Source organism: Anopheles coluzzii, chromosome 2, assembly GCF_943734685.1.
Source record: "Anopheles coluzzii chromosome 2, AcolN3, whole genome shotgun sequence".
Lineage (NCBI taxonomy): Eukaryota > Metazoa > Arthropoda > Insecta > Diptera > Culicidae > Anopheles > Anopheles coluzzii.
In genome coordinates, this window is record NC_064670.1 from 69,329,366 (window position 1) to 69,351,535 (window position 22,170).

At 38.7% G+C, this 22,170-nt stretch overlaps 1 protein-coding gene across 3 annotated transcripts; it reads left to right on the plus strand.

Annotated features, from left to right (window-relative positions):
• Positions 1-398: 398 nt before the first annotated feature.
• LOC120947736 (ras GTPase-activating protein raskol) lies at positions 399-20,851 on the plus strand. Of its 3 annotated transcripts, none has more exons than XM_040363352.2 (5): positions 399-500; positions 3,791-3,896; positions 3,965-7,514; positions 7,799-8,244; positions 20,391-20,851. In XM_040363352.2, exons 2-5 carry the CDS (start codon positions 3,844-3,846, stop codon positions 20,620-20,622), a joined length of 4,281 nt encoding a protein of 1,426 aa, XP_040219286.2. In that variant the 5' UTR covers positions 399-500; positions 3,791-3,843; the 3' UTR covers positions 20,623-20,851. The 3 variants fall into 3 exon arrangements, with proteins under 3 accessions (XP_040219286.2, XP_040219283.2, XP_040219285.2); XM_040363349.2 differs by having other exon boundaries at positions 435-575; XM_040363351.2 differs by lacking the exon at positions 399-500 and adding an exon at positions 2,328-2,465.
• The last annotated feature ends 1,319 nt before the right edge of the window (positions 20,852-22,170 follow it).

The following is a 22,170-nucleotide window of genomic DNA, read 5'->3' on the forward strand; positions in this document are numbered from 1 at the left end:
TGCGCTTGGGAATCAGCCGCAAAGTTTCAAAGAGTACCGTGTACTTGTTAAAAAGCTTTATGGTTCCATCAAGTACCGTTTCATCTCTTAATCACCCGCAAAGCTCAACATTGGAACGATTTTTCGCTAAACAGCCCCAAATCAGCTATAGAGTTCGAACTGGCTATTTGGGTTTTAGCTGTGTGTGATAACCGCTTAAATGACTACTTTTAAATGTCAAAATCAAAATCGTGCAATCATGGTAAGTCAAGTGGTCGTATCTCGAGGGTCGCCTGTAATTGAAATGAGAAACGGAGAGAACGATAGAAATATGTCAGCATAGCTAACGAAAGCATATCCCATTCAGCAAACGAACTATTTTGTCTTGCTCTACTTAACGCACAGTTATACGATTTAAAGCAAGATAGCATGTCACTTTTGTTGGTTGGGATTGCTTTCTTAATGCTCACAGTTAGCTTAGAGAAAGAGAAACTTCATACTTGGTGCGCGAGTCAGTTGTTGTGCGTAATGTATTACAAATAATACAATATATGACTATTGTTGTGCGTAATGCGTTGTTAGAACAGTGAATACAAGTAAATGTTTTATCAAACAACCAATTATCAATATTTAAAGATATGCCGTGATAGAGACTGCTTATACATACTACGTGTTGTGCATTGCATTCCTTGTTTTGTGTGGAGCTTCATTGACCAACTACGCATTATCCATGACTCAAGTCTGCTGATGATGTAGGCTATACACTATATATATATATATATATATACATATATATATATATATATATATATATATATATATATATATATATATATATATATATATATATATATATATATATATATATATATATATATATATATATATATATATATATATGTGTGTGTGTGTGTGTGTGTGTGTGTAGGTGTGTGTGGTTGTGTGTATTTGCGTGTGCGGGTGTGTTTGTATGTGTGTGGGTGTTCCAGTTTCAGCTAAACCAATTCAAGTTGAATACATAGCACTCATCATGTTAGGTGACTTTGGGTGTCGATCATTTCAATCGATTTAAAAAAAATTGTTTTATTTTTAAGCATATGCAACCGCGAACAGAGTATACATGATTTAAAACGAAAAATAAATTGTATTATCGTCGAACATAAATGTTGGATTCAATTTATAAGAATCGTTTGAATCAACAGGAATCCTTTGTTTTACAAAACGAACAAATGTTAGTTGAATAAAATCGAAATACATTATCATAATTATTGACAGAACGAAAAGATTGAAGTTAATTCAGTTTTGGAATTTTACGTATGGCTTCCGACGCATTATTCCCGTCCACCGCGGAATCTTCTCGCCGAAGATCAACATTCTATGTACCATTGACCCAAACATCTGAGGAAATTGAAAGTATACATGAGATCGCAGAAACCACAGTTTCTGTTGAAAAAGAGTGCACGCAGAATATCCAGCACTTTTCTATAGAGAGCACCTATCAACCGGACCTGAGTGCATGTAGCTTTGCTTGGAGTTTGAATGATTCATTTAATGACAATTTGGACCATGCGGCATGTAAAAGTGAACAAGAAAACAAAATAAAACGCTATGGTGTGGTTTTGAACGCTAGTGTAAACATAGACGATGACGAAACAAAGTGCCATGAGGAACAAACTTCTTGTCGCCTTCAATCGAATACGTCAACACCGATTCGGTTGAGAAAATCTCGAAGCCGAAGCAACATCTTATCCAATCTATCAAAGGATCATGGTATCGCGGTAGAAAACCTCGCAAGCCGCAGTGGAATCGTATGTGATTTGATTAGAAGAGAACAGTCCAATACAATGTCAGACAATTCAATACTAACGGCAAAAGACAAATCTAAGACGTTGCCACAGAATTTATTTCTTGTGAATTCAATGCCACCGAAGAGTTCTTTCTTACACCATTCCTCATCACGCATTGGGAACAACAGCACTTTCGATAGTAAAAAATCGAGTAGCATTGCAGGACTATCTTCTAAACTACCCGCACCTGCCATGGATTATATGATTAGTCCTACAAAATCTATCAGTTTCATACGCCGAACCCATTCCACCAAACTTTCGAGAAGCAATTCATTGCTGAAAAGCCTTACTTCTAAATGTGTTGATCAAAGCGGTTGTAACACAAGTCTGCTTCGAATACCAGTCAAAGAATTAGAATACGATCGACTATGCCGTATATTGGAAAAACCTGCACAATTAGATCATATGATAAGAGATATCTTTATTTTATGTAAAGACGAGAAAGTGGAAGAAAACGCTGTACATTCAGGTAAACATGAAACTTGTTCTTATATTTTAAAGAAATTTGAGTCAATCCTCGTGATCTAAACGCAAACATGAGTTCATATCTAGAATTGATTGATGAGAACGACGTGTGTATAATGACGTGTTCTATTTCTTTTTTGACACAACAACCGTTGTCTACCTGGATCTATTGAGGTATATTTTACTTTTTCTTTATATTTTTTCTTTCTTTTTTCTTTGGCACAACAACCATTGTCGGCCAAGGCCTGCCTTAACTATTAGTGAGTTTGGCTTTCAGTGATTTATCCATAGCAGGATAGTAAGCCCTAAGTATAGAGGTTTCACCATCTGTGTTCAATGATGTATGCCTGGACACTTCAACATGAATTCAAATTCCTTATGCTAAATGAAAATTAATTATAATATTTCCTTTGATCTCGACAAAGCATGGCTCGCGAGTCGCAAACAGCTATTTACTGTCTATAGGGAAGATGGTTTTTTTTTTCTAATTTATTAATATTATTGTAATTATCATTATTATTATTTTATTATTATTATTATTATTATTATTATTCTTATTACTATTATTATTAGTATTGCAATTATTACTATCAAATTTATTGTTTATATTCCTTCTTTTTTCTTTTCTGTTGGGAATTTTTCAATTTTGCGCTTGGCTAGTAAATCATCACATAGAAACAGGGAAGATGGCTTGATTTTACGATTTTGATATAAAGGTTCAGTAATTGTTTCTCATAATTACAGAGGACCAAGAAACTGGACCCTGATGCGTAATCACTGTCGCGTAATCGCGTGCCTTTTACATAGAAAAAGAAACAGCGGCAGAAAGTTTAAGCAAATTATAAATAGTGTTGCGATTACTGCACTTTTTTTGTTTTAAACAATTCGATTTACAAAAGCAATGTATTCTACAATTACAGGGTTTCGAATCATATAAGGGAATAGTTCAATAACTTGGGGTAATGTGCAAATCAGTAGGGACAATCGGCAAATCGGTTGCAATCATATAGGGGAGCGTTACAATCGACTGGGGCAATTTTGCAAGCATACTGTGGAGCTGTCATCAGACTGTGGGTGCCGGAGTAAAAAGCATCGAATAGATACAGACGATGTTTTCTCAAAAACATCATTAAAAGTTTTTTTCGTGTAGCATTCAGCTGTACACATGACAAAACTAAATAAATCCAGCTGCTGAGCCATAATGTAACATCAAAAATTAGTAAAATTAACGAAAATATTTTAAGGGATTTACGGCGGCACCTACAGTCTGGCGACAGCTCCACAGTACGCTTGCTAAATTCCCCTAGTCGATTGCAACACTCCCCTAGATGATTGGAAACTTCCTCTGCATGCTTGTAACATTCCCCTAAGTGTTTTAATTACTGCCTTATATAATTCGAAACCCTGTATTGTTTATTATTCAGCTGTTATTTTATCTTACCTTATAATTTAATACGTTAAAAAACATGATTTTTTTATGTTGTTTCTTTGTGTTTCAGACACATCGTATGAAAAGGCGTGTCGTCGAGGATCAGCACCTAGCACACCTGTTATGGGTCAAAAGGGAGAGTCAACATCAAGATTTACAAATTTCTTCTCTAAAAGGTTATTCACGTAGTACAAATATTGTTGTTGAACAATAATTCTTATTTCTTAATATATATTTTTTTCAGATCCTTTCGATCTATTCCTTTAAAACGGACTAAATCTGTAATTAAATTAGAACGTTCTAAACGTGGACAAGGAGGTATCAGAGGTTCTAGGTCACACGAAAGTCTGCTATCCACTCACGTAGTAATGTCTAACATTGATTTAGCTTGTATCGGAACTATCGAAGTGGTTCCTGTGCATTCATCTGTCCTTGGCAGGCGCCATTGTTTTCAAGTGCGAGGTATTTCGCATGAAGAGCGATATTACAGCTGTGGGACACGCCAAGAACGTGATATATGGATACATAGCTTGCGTAAATCTATCTCTCCAAACAAAGACAATCGGCGACGACTAGATAATTCATTGAAAATGTGGGTTTATGAAGCAAAATCATTGCCACCAAAAAAGCGTTACTTTTGTGAGATATATATCGATAAAACGTTGTACGGTCGAACATCCGTCAAATTGCGAGCAGATCTCCTTTTTTGGGGTGAATACTTCGATTTTCCAGATATTCCAGAAGCAAGCATTATCACCGTAAATGTGTATCGAGAAGCAGAAAAGAAGAAAAAAAAAGATAAACATGTGCTTGTTGGATCGGTAGTCATTCCCATTGAAAAAGTTGCAGCGAGAACTTTTTCCGAAGATTGGTATCAAATTTTGATGGAGAAACAGGACAACGTAATAAAAAGCCCATCCAAAGAACCGGCACCAACACTTAGAATCAAATGTCGATACCAATCGATTGATATTATGCCATTGGATGTCTACGGAGAATTTCACGAATTTTTGAAAAAAAATTACAAAAAAATTTGCGAAGTTATTGAACCAATCATCGGAGTTAAAGCAAAAGAAGATATTGGACAAGCATTGGTACTTCAAATGCATTCTCAAGGAATGGCTGCCATATTTTTGTCTGATGTGGTTGCATTAGATTTATTGCGAGTGGATGATCAAAGACTAACGTTTCGCGGCAATTCTTTAGCCACAAAAAGTATGGAAGCGTTTCTTAAGCTCATCGGAGAGCAATATTTACAGGACACGTTGTCTATTCCAATAGCGGAAATAATTGCGTCCGATCGAGATTGCGAAGTAGATCCAACAAAAGTGAATGGATCGTTATCGCGTCAACAGCAGGCCCTTCGAAGAACTGTTAAATCCGTGTGGATAGCAATTGCTGAGAGTAGTAAGAATTTTCCCAAGCAGCTACGAGATTGTTTTGCAACATTTCGTGAACGATTACATGATTTGGATCGCGAAGACATGGCAGACAATTTAATAAGCGCTTCTATATTTCTACGTTTCTTATGTCCAGCCATTATGTCACCTAGCTTGTTTAACATCACTAATGAGCTTCCATCAGCGCGTGCAACACGAAATTTGACCCTTGTTGCCAAGACACTCCAAACGTTGGCAAATTTCACACGCTTTCAAGGAAAAGAAAATTTTATGGAATTTTTAAACGATTTTCTGGAACAAGAAGCACCACGTATGAAGCAGTTTCTTTACGACATATCGTGCTCCAATTTTAGTAATCCAGACAATTTTATGGATTGGTCTGGATGTATCGATCAGGGTAAACAGTTGTCCATTTTGCATAGCTTACTGTACGAAATAGTGCTAAAACTACCAGCTGATAAACAACATGAAATTCAGCCACTACCAGCGATTCTTGCGACGATTACGCATTGCAAGCAAGTAAATTGCACAACATTAAATGCAGATCAATATTGTACTGGAAAACCGCACATTGTTCAGGTCAAAGAAAACTTACTATCAAAAAAAGAAGACATTCTTCAAAGTGCTGGTTCCGCCAACATGTCATCCAAAGAATATTCCACGAAGAGAAACCCAAAAATACTCAAAAACGAATGTACCGTACAATCGTCAAATACTCTTCAACCGTCGACACATTCATCTAGTTTTTCTCTGCATTATTCTACGAGTACTTCTACTAACTCATTAGTCAATAACACAAAACAGTTGGACAAAGATGCCACAGATAAAAATGACGACATATGTGCAATGGGCAAGCTTAATTTCAATAGCCAATATGGCTCGAACATCATCTGTAGTGGTAGTTTACGGACTTATTCATCTACAGGAGCTACATCTTTCGGTGCCGTGAACAGCCTGATGACGAACAGTTTGCGAAACGAAAAAGAAAAATCGAATAATTTACAAGGTGATATTAGAGCCAATACGTTACCACGTTATAACAATTATACGACAAGCGTTTCCATTCGCGAAAATACTTATCCAGAGAGCAGTAACTCGGTAGGGTACGATCACGAAGTCAACGGAAATTCAAGGTTAAATGGAATCAATAAGAATCTTATCCAAATTGACATCGATCCCACAAATCCTATAAACAGGAAAAGTCCCACGCCATTATTAAAAAACATATCGTGTTGTCATTACATCGCTAACAATCGAATTCAAGAAGGGTCTCATCAACGTCTTACAAGTCCAGGCTCTAATCTTAGCGACTTGGATAAGAATGCATTTAATTTGGGTATTCCGCACAATGATACAAATCGAGAACAGCAATATTCTCAACATATCTACCCAGCACCTGCGCTGAAAGCTTCGAATATCACAACAATATCTTCGTTTGTACCGCGTCAGTCGACAACAACATTCAACCCATCCAAAATGCCAATGAGTCTAGAAGATTTGGAAGATTTGTTAAATTATGCTGATGAACAAAATCAAACTTCGTTTAGCGAAAGTGTTTCCAACCGTGGTGGATGCGATCCATGTGGTACAAATACCAAAGCAAATATAGCTTCCAACGGTAGCAATGCGTCTATTAGTCAAATCTCGAACATATGTAGTTCCGGCTATCAAAGTATCCCTACGCAATCGACGAGCTCAAGCCCGGTAGAATCAACAGGCGAGCAACATAGTCTAGTTACTAATAGAGCACCACCATCACGTAAATTAACAACTACCCTTATTGGTTACAATATAGGAACAAGTCAAAAATTATGCATGAATGATCAAGCAATCGCCAAAGCAGATTTACCAGTATCCAGTATTAACATGCAGCTATCCAATAAAAGCGACCCGCTCGTCACATCACACGGAACCATTCATCACTATTACGATCGTAAAACGCCAAATGAACAAAGCAATGTGAACAGAATTTTAAACAACAATTACGTTGATATCTCGTACGATGTCTTGTCACCGTGTAAAAGTCCGATTGCAAGCAAAAAAACTGAATGCACCAGCCTTGGAATTGATGAACACAACGATTTAGCACATCCTGTAGAGTATTTTGGAATAAATCGAACTAATCATCATTCACGACATAAAAGAAAAGTTATACATGGTATCCGCAGAAGTGGTAGTAGCATACAAAGTGAGTCGAGCGACGATGAACGAGTCAGCAATACCACATCAGAAAACTTTAATGATATTGATTCGTTAACCACGGGAAACGTATCAGCTTTAGAACGAAATCATATTTTGATAAGCAATGGTAACGATTATGATCAAGCTTCTTCCGGTTTATTTGGATGTCGATTAGGATGCAGGCGTATGCCGCGAACTAATCCATTGATGCAGGTAAGTTCAATTTTGTATTGACCGTTTATTGTTATTTTTTGCATTTTTTTCGTTGAGATATTATGATATTATTGTTGTGATTTTAAATAAATGGTTGAAACAACTTAAATTGTTCTGTAGATGCAACAACACAACGTTGTATACTATGATATCTAACAATTACCAATCCATCCAATGTATTCAGCCATTTAGGGTTGTTTCGAATGTGACTCTTGTATTATGCGGAATAACAACTATAATGTTTAAACAGATAAACAAATAATAATATTACATTTTCGTTTCAGTATGATAAGGATGATGTATCGGATATCATTGGAAATAGCGGTGTCGACACTGCTTTGACAAACCATCAAAGAAATCAAAGTTTTCAAAGCCGCTTTCATCGACGTCTATCGATAGAGTGTGCACGAGCACTGTCAGATAGCTCTACCGACGAAACCGAAAGTGAAAAAACGAAAACTTTCAACTCGAACCAGCACACAGCGCAGCATCATAATCTTAGCATTTCTACTACAACCCATACAAATATTTTCCACGAAAATGACACCAGAAGGCGACGGAATGCAAACAAATCAGTTGAGCAGTGTGAGAGAGAAATTCAGAGACTACAGGCATCATTAGACTCCATGCGGAAAAAACTAGAAATGTCTGAGCCAGCAGAAGGAAATGCCAATAAACTGGCAGCAATTACACAGCAAAGCGACAGTAAAATTCGAAGCATAATAGGAAGGTACGTATCAGTTTAAGTATGATTGACTTTTCAATCAAATTCAGTCGAACCCCTCATAACGAGAGTAATCCGTTCCAATGACTCACTCGTTATGCGGGAGGTTATTTTCAATACATGTTTATGAAAAAAGAAATAACTGATTCCAGGTCAAGAAAAGTGCAGATATATAGGGATTATATACATCACAACCTCCAAGTGGCAACAGTAATGCATTGAACAATTCTAAGTATCGAAATTCTCGCCTTCACGAGCAAGTAGATCAAGAATGCATACAAGAACACACTCATCAATACACCTAAGACTTGTGAAACACACGGTTCTTAGTAAGGTACACTAAACGCTAAAATACACGTTCTGCACACTTCCACGGCCGTAGCCGAAAAGCGCCTCCAATATTGTGAAATAAGAAGCAAGGAAATGGAGTGATTAAACTGATACTCCATCTCGCTTACTCCACCTGTCGATAAGCACAGCAAAGTTATTAGCTCCGCTATCTGATCTGAAAAGAGTTATCTGGACGTGGAGTCAAGGCGCTGACGGCCCACTCCGATTTTTTAGATTTTTGAATGACTTTGTGAGTTTTGGTTTGGTAGTGGGCATTACACTGTTGCCCGGTACGGTGTGAACAGCATTATTCAAAACTTACAATATGTATTTCAACAGCTGTCATTACTTGTGAGTGCTGTGCTGTTAAAAAAACCTCTCGCGATTGTTGCATAATGCCGTTCACATTAGAAAATGACTCGGAAAACAGTGTAATGTGTCACTTACACTTTTCCTCCCCAAATAACCAAATCGGCTTTAACCCACTGTAAAGCTACTTGAAACCCACGTGGATTACTGGTGGTCGATTCAGTCGTTAATCCACCAAATTTTAGAACAATCGGAGCTGTCAGTTCCGATCATATGTATTGACTTTGCCCGCGCTTGGCCCACCTTTTCCAAAAATGTTGACGAGGAAAAGATGGATCAAGGGCAGGCTAGGGTCAATATGCTGGACAGGATTTTAACACATCGATTACTTTAACTCATTCATTTACATCACAGCATAACTTCGGCAATTGAACATTGAAGTGGCCGCTTCTGCAGATGTGTGGTTTAACCCACCAAACTGACAGTTTTTTGGCTTTGTAACTGCAACTGGATTTTTAGTACAGGAAACTGATGGCGTTTTCAGTATCTTGGTTATTTGGGATGTTTTACAACAAATCAACTGAAATCCACAGGTTTAATCGCTTCCTTTGCATAATGAAACACATTTTGGGGTGAAACATGCCCAAATAACCAAATCGTCCTTAACCCACTGTAAAACCACTTCAAACCCACGTGGGTTTGTGGTGGTCGATTCAGTCGTTAACCCACCAAATTTTAGAACAATCGGAGCTGCCAGTTCCGATCCGATGTATTTATCCTGCCCACACTTAACCCACCTTTTCCAAAAATGCTTTGAGGAAAAGTTTGGTCAAGGGTTGGCTAAGGTCAATATTTTAACTCCTCAATTGATAAAATTCATTCACTTACATCACTGCACTTCAACTTCAGCAATATTATTAGTCTATAAACTATGCACTGACCAGCGAAATGGAAGATATCATTCGCAAGTAAACAAACACACATATACACATATTAAACATGAATGTTTTACAACAAACCAACTTAAACACACACGTTTAATTGTTTCCTTTGCACAATTAAATCACATTTTAACACAGGTGAAACATGTTGAGCAAATAAATTGCCCGTGCATAAAAAACTGATTTCAAGAACATTGAAGTGGCTGCTTCTGTGGTCATGTGGCTTAACCCACCAAACTGATAGTTTTTTAGTTTTGTTTGATGGAACTGGATTTTTAGTACAAGAAATTGGTGGCGTTTTCGGTATCTTGGTTATATGGGATGTTGAGCAAATGAATTATATAAAAACTATAAAATTAAGGATTGTATAAAAACTTACTTCAACAACATTGAAGTGAGCGCTTCTGTGGCCGTGTAGCTCAACCCACCAAACTGACAGTGCTTTTGCTTTGTTGCATGTAACTGGATTTTTAGTACAGGAAATTGGTGGCGTTTTCGGTATCTTAGTTAGTTTTGTCTACACCTATATTTTGCCCTTTTTAGAAATAACTTGATATTTAATGATTCTTAGTATTGAAATTCTCGAAATGATCACGATTTCTTATCGGGAACAAAAATGAAATTGCTCTTTATTCGAGATTTTACTCGTTAAGAGAGGTAATTCTGGAGCATTTAGATTTGCTCGTTATGCGAAAACTCGTTAATCGAGATACCCGCTATGAGGGGTTCCAATAGTATAACCGTTCAAATAGACATAGACGACAACGTCGCGCGCGACGAATAATAGCTCAAAATTTCACTCCGTGTAGATCAAAGTAGCTCACTTGGCTCAGTCAACCAACTTGTTTTATATTTGAAAACACACAAAAATAGGTTAAAATGTGTTCAAATCTATTTTTGCGTTTGGTATTAATCTGACTTGTAAACAAACTAGATAATTTGATTATTTCGAATAAAGTAAAAATGTCGTGCGATACGAGTAGCACTGTTTGCAAAATTGAGCTACTTTTTGTCGCGCGCCACGTTGTCGCTGTATGTTTATTTGAACGGTAATCGTTTAATAGCCGCGTTCTCACACGGCATATTCTACTAGAAAATATCTGTCAAACATACATGTTCACTGAGGTAGGGGAAGTCTAGCAGCCTGTGGCTACCCGCTGCGTAAATTCGAGCAGTTTCCTGCGCAGGACTTCAGCGAATCCTGCGCAGGCCTGCACAGGTTTGACGCCCTCTATTGGCGAAATGGACGAACTATTTTAGGTGGCGAAGCAAAAAATAAGGTCAAAAAATTTAAAAATATTCGTCCCAATTTTTCAGCCACTTCTTCACCCTCCTTCCTTAGTGCCTTGCTAGTTGAGCTTCAGCCCGTGCCTTTCGCCGCCAGCTCATTGGGTGTTGTGGTGTATGCGTTGATTCATATATGTGCATTGCGGTTGTGCATTGTAATTGGTGGGTGTTAGCATTTATTAATTTGTGTGTGACCTTGAGACGATGCCGGAGAAGCTGGTTCATTTGGGATTTAAAGTATTACCAGTGTATTGATGGATTATTTTATTTGGTGCCGCTGCTGATGAGACCATTCGATGCCCGTGCCAATCGAGGGAGAAGAAACGTATTTCACGCACGCACGCACGCACGCACGCACGTACGCACACAAAAACACTCTCTCTCTCTCTCTCTCTCTCTCTCTCTCTCTCTCTCTCTCTCTCTCTCTCTCTCTCTCTCTCACACACACACACACACACACACACACTGCATGGCTGCAAAACAAATCAAAACAAAGTGCAACGCGAAACGCAAGAAGTATCGTACCAATTTATAATTATTTATACGTGTGGCATATCTTTAAATGTTTTTGGCAATGTCATGCAAAGTAGCGCTTATGTTATGTTTCTCTAATTTCTGTGCATTTTTATATTCCCGGCCTTTTAAAGTAAATAGTTTCAAAACATCCTTTCAGAATATAAGTACTTGCAATTCGTGTGGTTTAAAAATATGTATTTAGTAGTTAAACCGTAAAACTAAACGCTTTCCGTAGCTTTAATCTGCCGGAAAGCTGTTGGACAAAAACCGGTTTCCCTTTTGAGTCAGGTAATGCAAATGACCTTCGTTCAGTTAGATAGAGCAATCATCCGCAGTAAGCGATACCCGATAAACGCGATTTCGCAATACGCGATTCCTCTAAATTTGACAGCTCAGAGTATTTTTCGAAAACATTTTTGTTTTGAAATTATCGACCCTGAAACCAGTAGTATAAACTCTCTTTCCATAGAAATCCGCTATACACGAAAACTCGAGATGCGCTATTGTACTCGGATCCGTACGATAGCGTATGTCGGATAGTGACTGTATCTTGAAGTTTTCAAAGCGGTTTAAATTAAAACAAACATCTTCTTCTTTGGCACAACTACCGCTGTCGCTCAAGTCCTGCCTGTATCCTCTTAGTGGAGTGAGCTTGGCTTTCAGTGACTTATTGTTACAATTGCAGGAAAGGCAGTCCTACGTATGGGTGCACTGTCTATTCGGGACTTGAACCCATGACGGGCGTGTTGTTATGTCGTACGAGTTGACGACTGTACCACCAGACCGGCCCACAAAACAAACATCAGTGTTTTTTTTTAATTATCAGAAAGATAATTATAAACTAAGTACAGTGGAGCGCCGTTTATCCGGGCTTCTCGGGACTTGACATCGCCCGGATAAGCAAATAACACGAATAATTAGTCAAATGATATATTTTATCATCAATTCCTCATTAGGTTTTGGAAAATTTTCTTATTTTTTGATTAAAATAACCCAGTTTTTATTAAATTCATGTTTTTCCACTGAGAATATTTGAAATATGCCATGACTTATAATGTTTTTTGTTAAGACGATGTGCTCTTATAACCGCTTTTTCAAATACCCTCCTCAGAACGCAATGTCATCTTTGTATTGAACTATCATTTCTCAACAGCACGGATAAACGGAAAGCCGGATAATAGGTACCCGGATAAACGGCGCTCCACTGTAATGATTAAAATGTAATTTATAAAATTTGCGTATAACGATAACCTAACTAGTAAGCATATACATGCACGTGTGTTATTAATTAATTCAATTTTTGTGATCCACATATGAGTGTAATTAAGTAAAACAGACAATTTGCTCTATTCCTTTTTCAATTTTTCAAGATATTTTTTTAAATATAAACTTGTAAATTTCACATTCTTAAAAGTGAAGTAACATGTACATAAATATATATTTAAATAAATATATACGCCGCTTCCCTTTATATGTATATATAACTAAATGGAAAGATGTCCGGTGTATATATATTTTTTTATATTTATGTTATATTTCTACGTTGTTTATATAATTATTTTTTATATCATTACATCGACATTTCATTATCATTATTTATATCATTATGTATCTTAGAATACATGATGAATATTTTATGAGAATGATCTTAAAATATTCATCATTCATCTTTGCCAAATTCAACCTGTCAATTTCACTTTGCTTTGAATTCTAAGTTAGAGTAGTGGGTGCGCGTTTTAAAAAAATAACATCAATAGCTGGCATCGCGAAAGATAAGGTATAAATTAACAGTCGTTAAAAATTAACCAGAGTTGTTAAAAATTGCTAGAATTTGGCATCGCGAACGTATTGAGTTCATTTGTTAATTTTGACGACTGGTCCTATGCCGTCGTTAAACGTCTGTCAAGAGCGTATGCGATACAAATTAACAGTCGTTTAATTATACTGCTCCAAATTCCCTCCTGTGTTTGTCTATATGCGATATCGAACAGTCGTTAGCTGTTTTGACGATCGTTTCTTTTAAAAGGAATGAACAACAAATGAACTCGGTTAAACCAAAATGAATTTTAAACGGCTGTTGAAATGTGTTCATTTATTCACTATGCCGGCTGATAGCTGGTATCGCGAACGTAATATCTCGAGAACGAATAGTCCGATCGTAGATTCCAGCCGGTTGTGATACCAGCCGACTCCGAACGAACCCGGACGACTCGGGAATACTCATGACTGCCCCGAAAACTCCGGATGGCTTCAGACTATTCCAACTAATACAATCAATATGCTTTTCAGTTCTGCCCAACAAAACAGACAACGTCCATCACGCTTTTCAGTGATAATCTCCACGACTCCGAACGACTCCATACGACTCCGGACGGCTTCGGACGACTCCGGACGACTCCGGACGACTCCGGACGACTCCGGACGACTCTGGGCGACTCTGATTCCGGGCGGATCTAGTGGTTCCATTTTGCCGGAGTCGGAATCGGACTAACAATAGTAGGAGTTGGATCGGAGTCGTACGTGCGCCAATACGTAGCGAGAAGAACAAGATAGCTCGCGAGTAGAAGAACAAGACCAACTTGCATAGTGAGAAAGTCAAAGTTAGCTCGCGACCGCGCTGCCTGTCCAAAATACGCATCGAGAACAAATGTGGCGCTCGCGAATTACTTTGTTTTTGAAGATACTTGGTAATCTTTAACGTTGGTAATCTTTTAAAACGTTCTGACAACGCATATAACACTGACTTATAAAACTTATAAGATGGTTGCAACAAACATCCTGTAAACGTATTCTTAAGCACGTTTTAAAACTTGTTTTTTGAGACTAAGGAAACAAGATCAACAGATCTTGTTGAATGCATATTATGTCTTGAATGAAGGTAACTTGGAACAAATTGTACAGGCTCTAGCTGAGATATGCTATTAACGCAAAACGGTTTTCCGCCATTATATCTTGTTAGTTTGCATAGTTTGCATATTTAAATTTGTTAGTTTGCACAAGTGCTTCCTAAAGCTATGTGCTGTTCAAAACTATCTTAGCCATACATATAGCACTACAAATCGACTGAAGTTGTGATCAAAAAAGTTCTTCTGATCTTAAGACAATGGAATCCATTTTTATTTATATGATTTTGATTTGTGCGTCCAATATGTGTCAGCCATATTAATATTGTGATAAACAAATTCATGGTTTACATGAAAAATTGAAAAAGGCAAATGGCAATCAAGACGCTTTTCACGTCTTGTTTATTATGGCACAGCCTTGAAATAGCTTTTGGTTCAAATTGAGGGCGTTCCAAACAAATCTATATTTTTAAAATAATTAATTTTTACAAAGATGCATATTATTGATATGTTCAAGAAGCCCTGCGGTAACGCATCGTTAGATGCCACAGCTTAGGTTTAAATATGGTTTTATAAAAGGGTGTAGCGCTATGTACGCAAAAATAGTGTATTTTTTGCACAGTTTCTTTATTCTTCATTATTTTTACAGATAAAATCGTTGATAAACACCTGTCGTCGCTTATTTCCACTTCCAATGAAGTGGCTACCTAAATCACAGCTTTAGTTTCTTCCACCTTCACAGATAATAAGCGCTCCAAAGTCTCCAACGTCTTGAACAGCTACATGCTAAACGAGAAAATTACAAGAGCTGATTTTTTTTTACCGGCCTCGTGGAACAGTCGTCACCTCGTTCGACTTAACAACATACCCATCATGGGTTCAAGCCCCAAATGGGCCGTGTTCCCATATATGTCAGTCCTATATTCTGCTATGGGTAAATCAATAAGTCACTGAAAGCCCAGCCCACTAGTGCTACAAGCAGGCTTTGACCGACAACGGTTGATGTGCTATGCAAGAAATTTTCTGCGCTCTGGAGACTATGGCCGTTCATTACTCCTCAATACCAGGTGCTAATGCGAATTTGTTTAAGACAATGATTCCGGACAGCCAAATTGCTGCCAAGCTAGAGATAGGACGCACAAAATTTCCCTATTTCATAATCATAGTCCATATAGGATAAAGGTCGATGCATAGCTCTTTTTTGCACTAATACAAAGCTCTTGGATTTGACAATTGGTTTGAAACATTGAAACATGAAATTAAGTGTCGCAGCGCCAACAGATGGATTGCAGTGTGAGATTTTAGAACGTAAATAACGAACAGGAGGAAAGCCATTATCTAGGGTCAGCGGTTTTTGGATTTTACTGGTGCTATTGATGTATTTAACTAATTGAAATAGTGTACAGAAAGAATGTCAGCTCTTTTAAATAACGTGGTGCAACTTAGCATGGATGGGCGAAACGTAAATTGGCGTTTAATGAATGACTTCAACTAAGGATTGCAAAATTGTTGTGAGTAATACAGGGTTTACCTAGCCCATCCGGCATCGTCAAAATGTTATTGGTCGCCATAAATACTTTTTCGGGTGACGCAAACCCTCAATTGGCCATTGTCATTTCTATTCGGACCTTATGAAGTATGAATCGGGCATAGAAGAGAATTAAAGCCCATCTCCCTGAATGCCCATCCTTTCCTGGGCTACGGTTTTTTGGTGAATTTCGAATTGTATCGTAAATGTTTTTCATTGTTAGTTCTTTTGTTATAGTTCGATTTAATTCACAATTCTCTGGAATTCTAGAAGAACATGTAAAATTAGAGTCTTAGATCTGTTCTTCTGTTGAGAAAAGCTGTTGTTTGGTATGAAAAAAATGTTTGGTATGTAGTCATGAATCTCTCTAGCGTTTTCTAATACAGGGTTTTCGGGGGCCGTCATTTGAAATCATATGACGCGGCGCTTAAGGTGTTAATACATAAATTAGTTGAAATAAGCCTATTTTTTTGAAAACCGTTTATTTACCTTTTGATGAGAATGATGCATGTTGCAGTCCAAGGGGTACGAAAGTGACAGCTCTACAGTATAACCGAACATGTCAACGCATAATTCCGAACAATTCTATCAGTCGTATCGGGGAACTCGTTCGTCGAAGAACGTTCGTCGCTCATGAGTGGACAGGGTTGTAACACCAGATTGGGCAGTACAAAACCTAGACGGTTTTCTAATTTTTGACAATAGAGGGCTATGAAAAGAGTGAAAATGAGCGTCGCGGCGAACGTTCCCGGGAACGAACGAGCTCCCCGATACGGCCGATTATTGCTGGATGTTGATCGGCCAGACCATGCCCGTCCGGCAAAATGAGTGTATTTTTTGAGTGATTTGAGTGACGCTGTCGAAATACAGTGTCTCTTCGACCAATGAGTTACACAATCACGCGAGCCCTCCCCCACCCCACCCGCAGCGCACGGTGCGCTCTGCAGTTCTCAATGTGTTTGTGTTCTTTCGATCCATGCTACGAACACATGTAAAGATAGTTGTTTCTTTCGTTTCTCGTTTTTTTTCATGAATAGACACGATCGCAAATGCGCACTAATTCTAAAAGCAAACACAAACACGGTCATTTTTGGTTACATTAAACACTTTATTGAAACTTAATGTAAACTTTCGTCACACATTTAGAACCTGACAAAAACACACATCATGTCGTCGTCCTGCTAAGTACGACCTCCATCCAGCAAACACATATCTGTGAATAAATGGATCCTTACCTGTCGATGTCCGCACTGCATGTGCGTCTGTGCACACTGTTTTTTTACTTCACACTTCACCAAAACACACCAGCGCATGAGACTTTGACGAAATGCGCACCAACGCACAAACACTGAGCGCGGGAACAAAACGCGCACAACCATCTCCGACAAAGCGTCGCGCTGTACTGGTGGTTTTGTACTCGTACCCAACGGGACAAAAGTAGAAAGCTTGGAGCAAAATAATCGTTTGTCTCCCTCTATCCTCTATACCGCGCTTGCTTGCACTCATGCGCGAGCGCTCGATTATATTCTCTCAGAACTGAGCATTCGCAGTTCAACCCATGCAGTGAGAATGTATGTGTTAATGTACAGCGAAATTTGTCTCTGTATCTCATTCCCCCACCCCCAAAAACCACAATCACTCTCCGCGCACTCTTAAAATTTTGGCGCGCACGCTACGTACAACACAATACAAAAGGTCGTTTTAACCGCGCGCATTGATCAAAGTCGCGATGGTTCAATCGGTACGCCGACGCTCCATGTCAGAGATTGGTGTGAAGAAAAAGTTTTTCTGACCAAATCGACAACACACACGCGACGACACACATCGTCACATCGACCGCCGTCGATGGAAGTGTGATGATCTAAAAATAGATCTGTGGGGCGAGTGAGAAGGGGGAGGGGCGTAGAACAAGAACGTGTAAGCGTGAGTCGTCGCGTGTGCGTGTGTGTACACTCAAGAACTCATTTTTTGCTCTTTCCTGGAAACCACATGTTTCTACATTCTTCTGATTTTAAGCAACAAAAGTAGAAGGGGAAGTAGAAGGCTACTTCATTTCTACTTTCCTTGCTACTTTCGAGCGTGTTGACTCGCTTGGGTAGGAGGGGGGGCGACATACGTAGCGATGGTTCGATGCTGCAGTATAAGCGAGACAACACGATGTGACGAGCAGCTCCAAGTTGAGCTCGCTGAAAGAAGACACACACACACATTCACAGACGGCTCGTCAAAGCACGGTATTTGTATTGGTGTTAGTGAAGCGCGCGTGTAAAACAGAATGCGAACTCTCATCGCAGTGCGTTTCTCCTTGCTTCCTCAAGCTTCCTCATACCCCTCGGCCTGAATCACTCAAAATTTGGGGTCTCAGCGCCGTCACTATCTCATGAGTGCAAATGAGTGCAGATTGGGTGTCGCGGCGAACGGAGTCTATACTCTGGCCGGGTATCTCATTCGCAGGGAGGGAGTTCTATGGGGACTGATACATTTGTAACACGTTCCCTACACATAACGTTTCCTATACCTAAATTTGCAGAAGGGGGAGAGAACACCGATATGAATGTGCTTAATTTCCTTTGTTCTCACTGATAATGATAGGGGCACTCAGCAAAAGTTAGTGACTCTCAGCTCGGTTACCTTGTTCCATTTCTGTTCTGCCTCACAAGGTGGGAACAGAACTGGAACTAAATTTTGCCCGTTTTGAATGGAATAAGATGTTCTATGTAGGGAACGTGTCACAAATGTATGGCCACGGGGCCATGGGGTTTCTCAACGCTCATTTTCTCAAGCACTCATTAGTGCCTTTGAGAAACCTACGTTCTAAACGTTTGTTGATTCGGCACAAAATCGGTTTGAGATTCTTTGAGAATCTTTGAGAATGTTGACGATGCAGCGATCGGCTAACTGAAATATAGTCAATTGTGCTATTTGTTTTTCGGTTATCACTTTTAAAAATGTATTCAAAGTTTATAACTGAAAAAAATGCGATCAAAAACATATTTTCTATTTAAAGCTCCAAATAAAGCTTGAGTGGCTTTATCAGTTTCTCAGAATGAGAAAAAATGACAACGGCCACGAGCTCGCGTGTGAGAACAAGTTTTGAGTGCTTGAGAAACTTAAATGAGTGCTTGAGAATGTTTTCCCAGCTTGAGAAAGCCCCGTAGCCCCGCGACCTATCAGTCCCCTATCAGTCCCTATAGTCGATGGTTAATGTCGTTTGTTTTACTTATTAGCCGGCGATTTAAGTTACACGTTATACTGTGGTTTACGTGTTGCCCACAACATCTACATGTGGGTTTCTGACCTCTGTGTGTGGCCAGCGTGGATTCATCTTGTAGTCCTATGTACGAAGGGAGAGGTTTTGCTATCACAATTCTCACCAAGCGATGTCCGTTTGGCAAACTGAAAGCCCGTTTTTCTTCTTTCCAACATCCTTAGAGATGTGGAGCACTTTCTCATAGCGTTGAAAGTGGTATTTAATTTTTTCAACCGCAATTCGGGGAGAGATGTCGTGCAGTTTGAAAATAAAATAAATAAAATAAACCAAAAGAAACTAAAAAAATAAAAAATATGAGAATGAATACTTGTGTGGCTTGACACAAAAGGGCATGCTTACCATCGTGTTCTTCCACAATCTTCAGAGACTGGTCTCTGGTTCAGACAATGGTCTTTTACGTCGATATAGGCGCAAATGGATGTTTTTCGTAGGTGAATATGACTCACATGTTCTTGTGCTAAGCATAGTTTTGAAGTGATGAAGTCCATTACTTCCTTAGACGTTGGTTTCTCAGCCATCTTCGAGAAGTCCACTCTAAGCGAAGCTCCTCCTGACGCCATGACGGATGTATTAGACTTACACTTTTGATCGCTCTCTCTCTCTCTCTAAACACATCAGTTCACTCAGAGCTCTAGAGCCGAACTGTAACTAGTACACTCGAAACGCCCTGGTACGCTAGCTGGAGAGTCTGGGCAAAAGAAGAAGGAAAATGCACCAATAGGCAATGCCAGTGTAAGGTATTATTATTACAAAATGGGTAACAAAACTGTTCATTAGAAAATAGTCTTTTTCTAAATTCGCTAAAATAATATGTCATAAAACAAAACCTTACTACATACTTATTTACTTACTTACTTATCCGGCGCTACAACTGCTTTCCGGTCTAAGTCTGTCTCATGAGTGTCCGAAGCCGCTCACGGTCTTGCGCCTTCGTCTACCAAGCCGTTATCCCGGCCGTAATGGCGGACGCTTCCACGCCATCCTTTCATCTCAATTTGGGCCTACCACGCTTCCTTTGTCTTTGTGGATGGCCTAAAAAGACTTAAGACATTCAACATTAAACATTACTGCACTCAACATGTTAAAGGAGCCAAAAATCTAACGATTTTTTTTCATTTTGATTTCAGATTGCTGACCATGGAGGAAGAACTGCGACAAGAGCAATACAAAATGTCTTTAGTTTTGTCTCACAAACAACGTGTAATTGAAGCTCAAGGGAAACAAATCGCAGCTTTAGATGCGGCAAACAATCGACTTCTATCCGCATTATCTACCTTGCAGAACCGATATGAAAGTCAATCAAATCAAAGTGATGATACTTCATCATCGCATCCAAACGCGGGTGCATCCTCTTGCTAGATGTATAGAATTATCATGTAATACCACATTATCATGTCTAGACGACCCAAAAAATCTTTAGTAACAATGTTTGGCGACTCTTTCTTTGATAGATGTTTTAGCACGAAAGTATGGCTAAGTTGGGTTGTTTCGTCTGTGAAAAACTCACAAACCCGCTACAAACACAGTTGCTCCTGATTTTGTTCTAAAATTGAGAATGTTTGTTTAGAATAAAGAGTTTGCAAAAATACGTCGCGGTACAAAAGTTGGTCGTCTGGAAGTAGTAGCCGGCATCGGGAAAGAAATAATTTCACTTTCTTTCTGGTTTTTTAATTGAATTTAGACTAGCGGCATACTTTTTTTGTACCGTCGCAATAGGTTTTGACTAGCATAATCTATTTTTGATTACGAGCAATGTATTATTAACTAGGAGCAATTTATTTCTGCATGTCCCTGCATGACAGCCTAAGAGTCTCGCGTTTATAACACCCGGTGTGACAGATCGACCTGAATAATAATCTGTGGATAATATTTAATTTCATCCACCTATTACTTTAAAGGATTTGTTTTACTGTATATATCATCCACAAAATACAGGGTTTTACAAGTCAGAATCGAATGTCAGCAAAACAATTTCATACGCTCAAGATCAAGGATAATGTATTTAGAAGGTTGATTTTTATCGTTTTTGCTGGGCGACATTGTGGGGGACATCTGTCACTCTCTTCATACAAATTTCATTACCCCGCACCAGCCCTCCCCGATTTTTATACCGGAGCCTGCGGAAGAGATAAGTCAAGTCGAGAAATGTCATTTTGCTCTGAACAACTTCACCTTGTCATTTATAATACCTTGCTCAAGATGCAGTTTAGCTGTCAAAAGTTGTTGATTCACCGCACCGATGTTATTTTTAACAAGCGCAAAAAAGAGGCCTTTCGCATTGTTTTGCAAATTCAAACACGCATTTTGAGATTATTTGTATAAACATCAATTATTTTCAATTAAAAAACAATTATTTTCAATTCAAAAATCAATAAATACGTTGTACAAGTATTTTAGCCAGTATCGCATAAAAAAACGGTGGAAAAGCTACTTAAATTTGGGATCCGGCACGACTATTCCCTCGATGAAACTGAGAGCGAAAAAACTGCTAAAAAACTTCTTCAATACCCGTCAAACATTGCGAGGGTTGCAAGTGGTATCATCTGCTCGAAATCTTAAGATATTCTAAAAATATTTTAAAATATCTATTTTTTATTCATTTATTATTGTTTTGCTGTGTGATTTGTCGAAAAGATCACTATTTAAATTTTTGTGGATTTTTTCAAAATAAAATCTCAAAATTTAGGTGTTTAGTAAGCTATAATTGGCAATGTTATACCTCCCGCTGCGCAAAGCGACGGAAGGCGTTATGGCGTTCTGAGAATTTTATCATGCCTTCCTTTTCTCTCCAACGGCAAATTTGTCAAGCAGCTCGTCGAGCTACCCGTCCCTGGCTCCGCCTCGTACCCCTCGCCTGAGCACGCTGTCGAAGGTTTGAATGTGTTGGTGCGTCAGACGGCCAATCGC

Bases quoted from the DNA above. Each gene is read 5' to 3' on its own strand.
- LOC120947736 (XM_040363352.2), top strand. From the start codon at position 3,844: ATGGGTCAAAAGGGAGAGTCAACATCAAGATTTACAAATTTCTTCTCT. The intron at 3,897-3,964 runs GTTATTCACGTA...TATTTTTTTCAG, and splicing joins ACAAATTTCTTCTCTAAAAG to ATCCTTTCGATCTATTCCTT. The intron at 8,245-20,390 runs GTACGTATCAGT...TTTTGATTTCAG, and splicing joins ATTCGAAGCATAATAGGAAG to ATTGCTGACCATGGAGGAAG.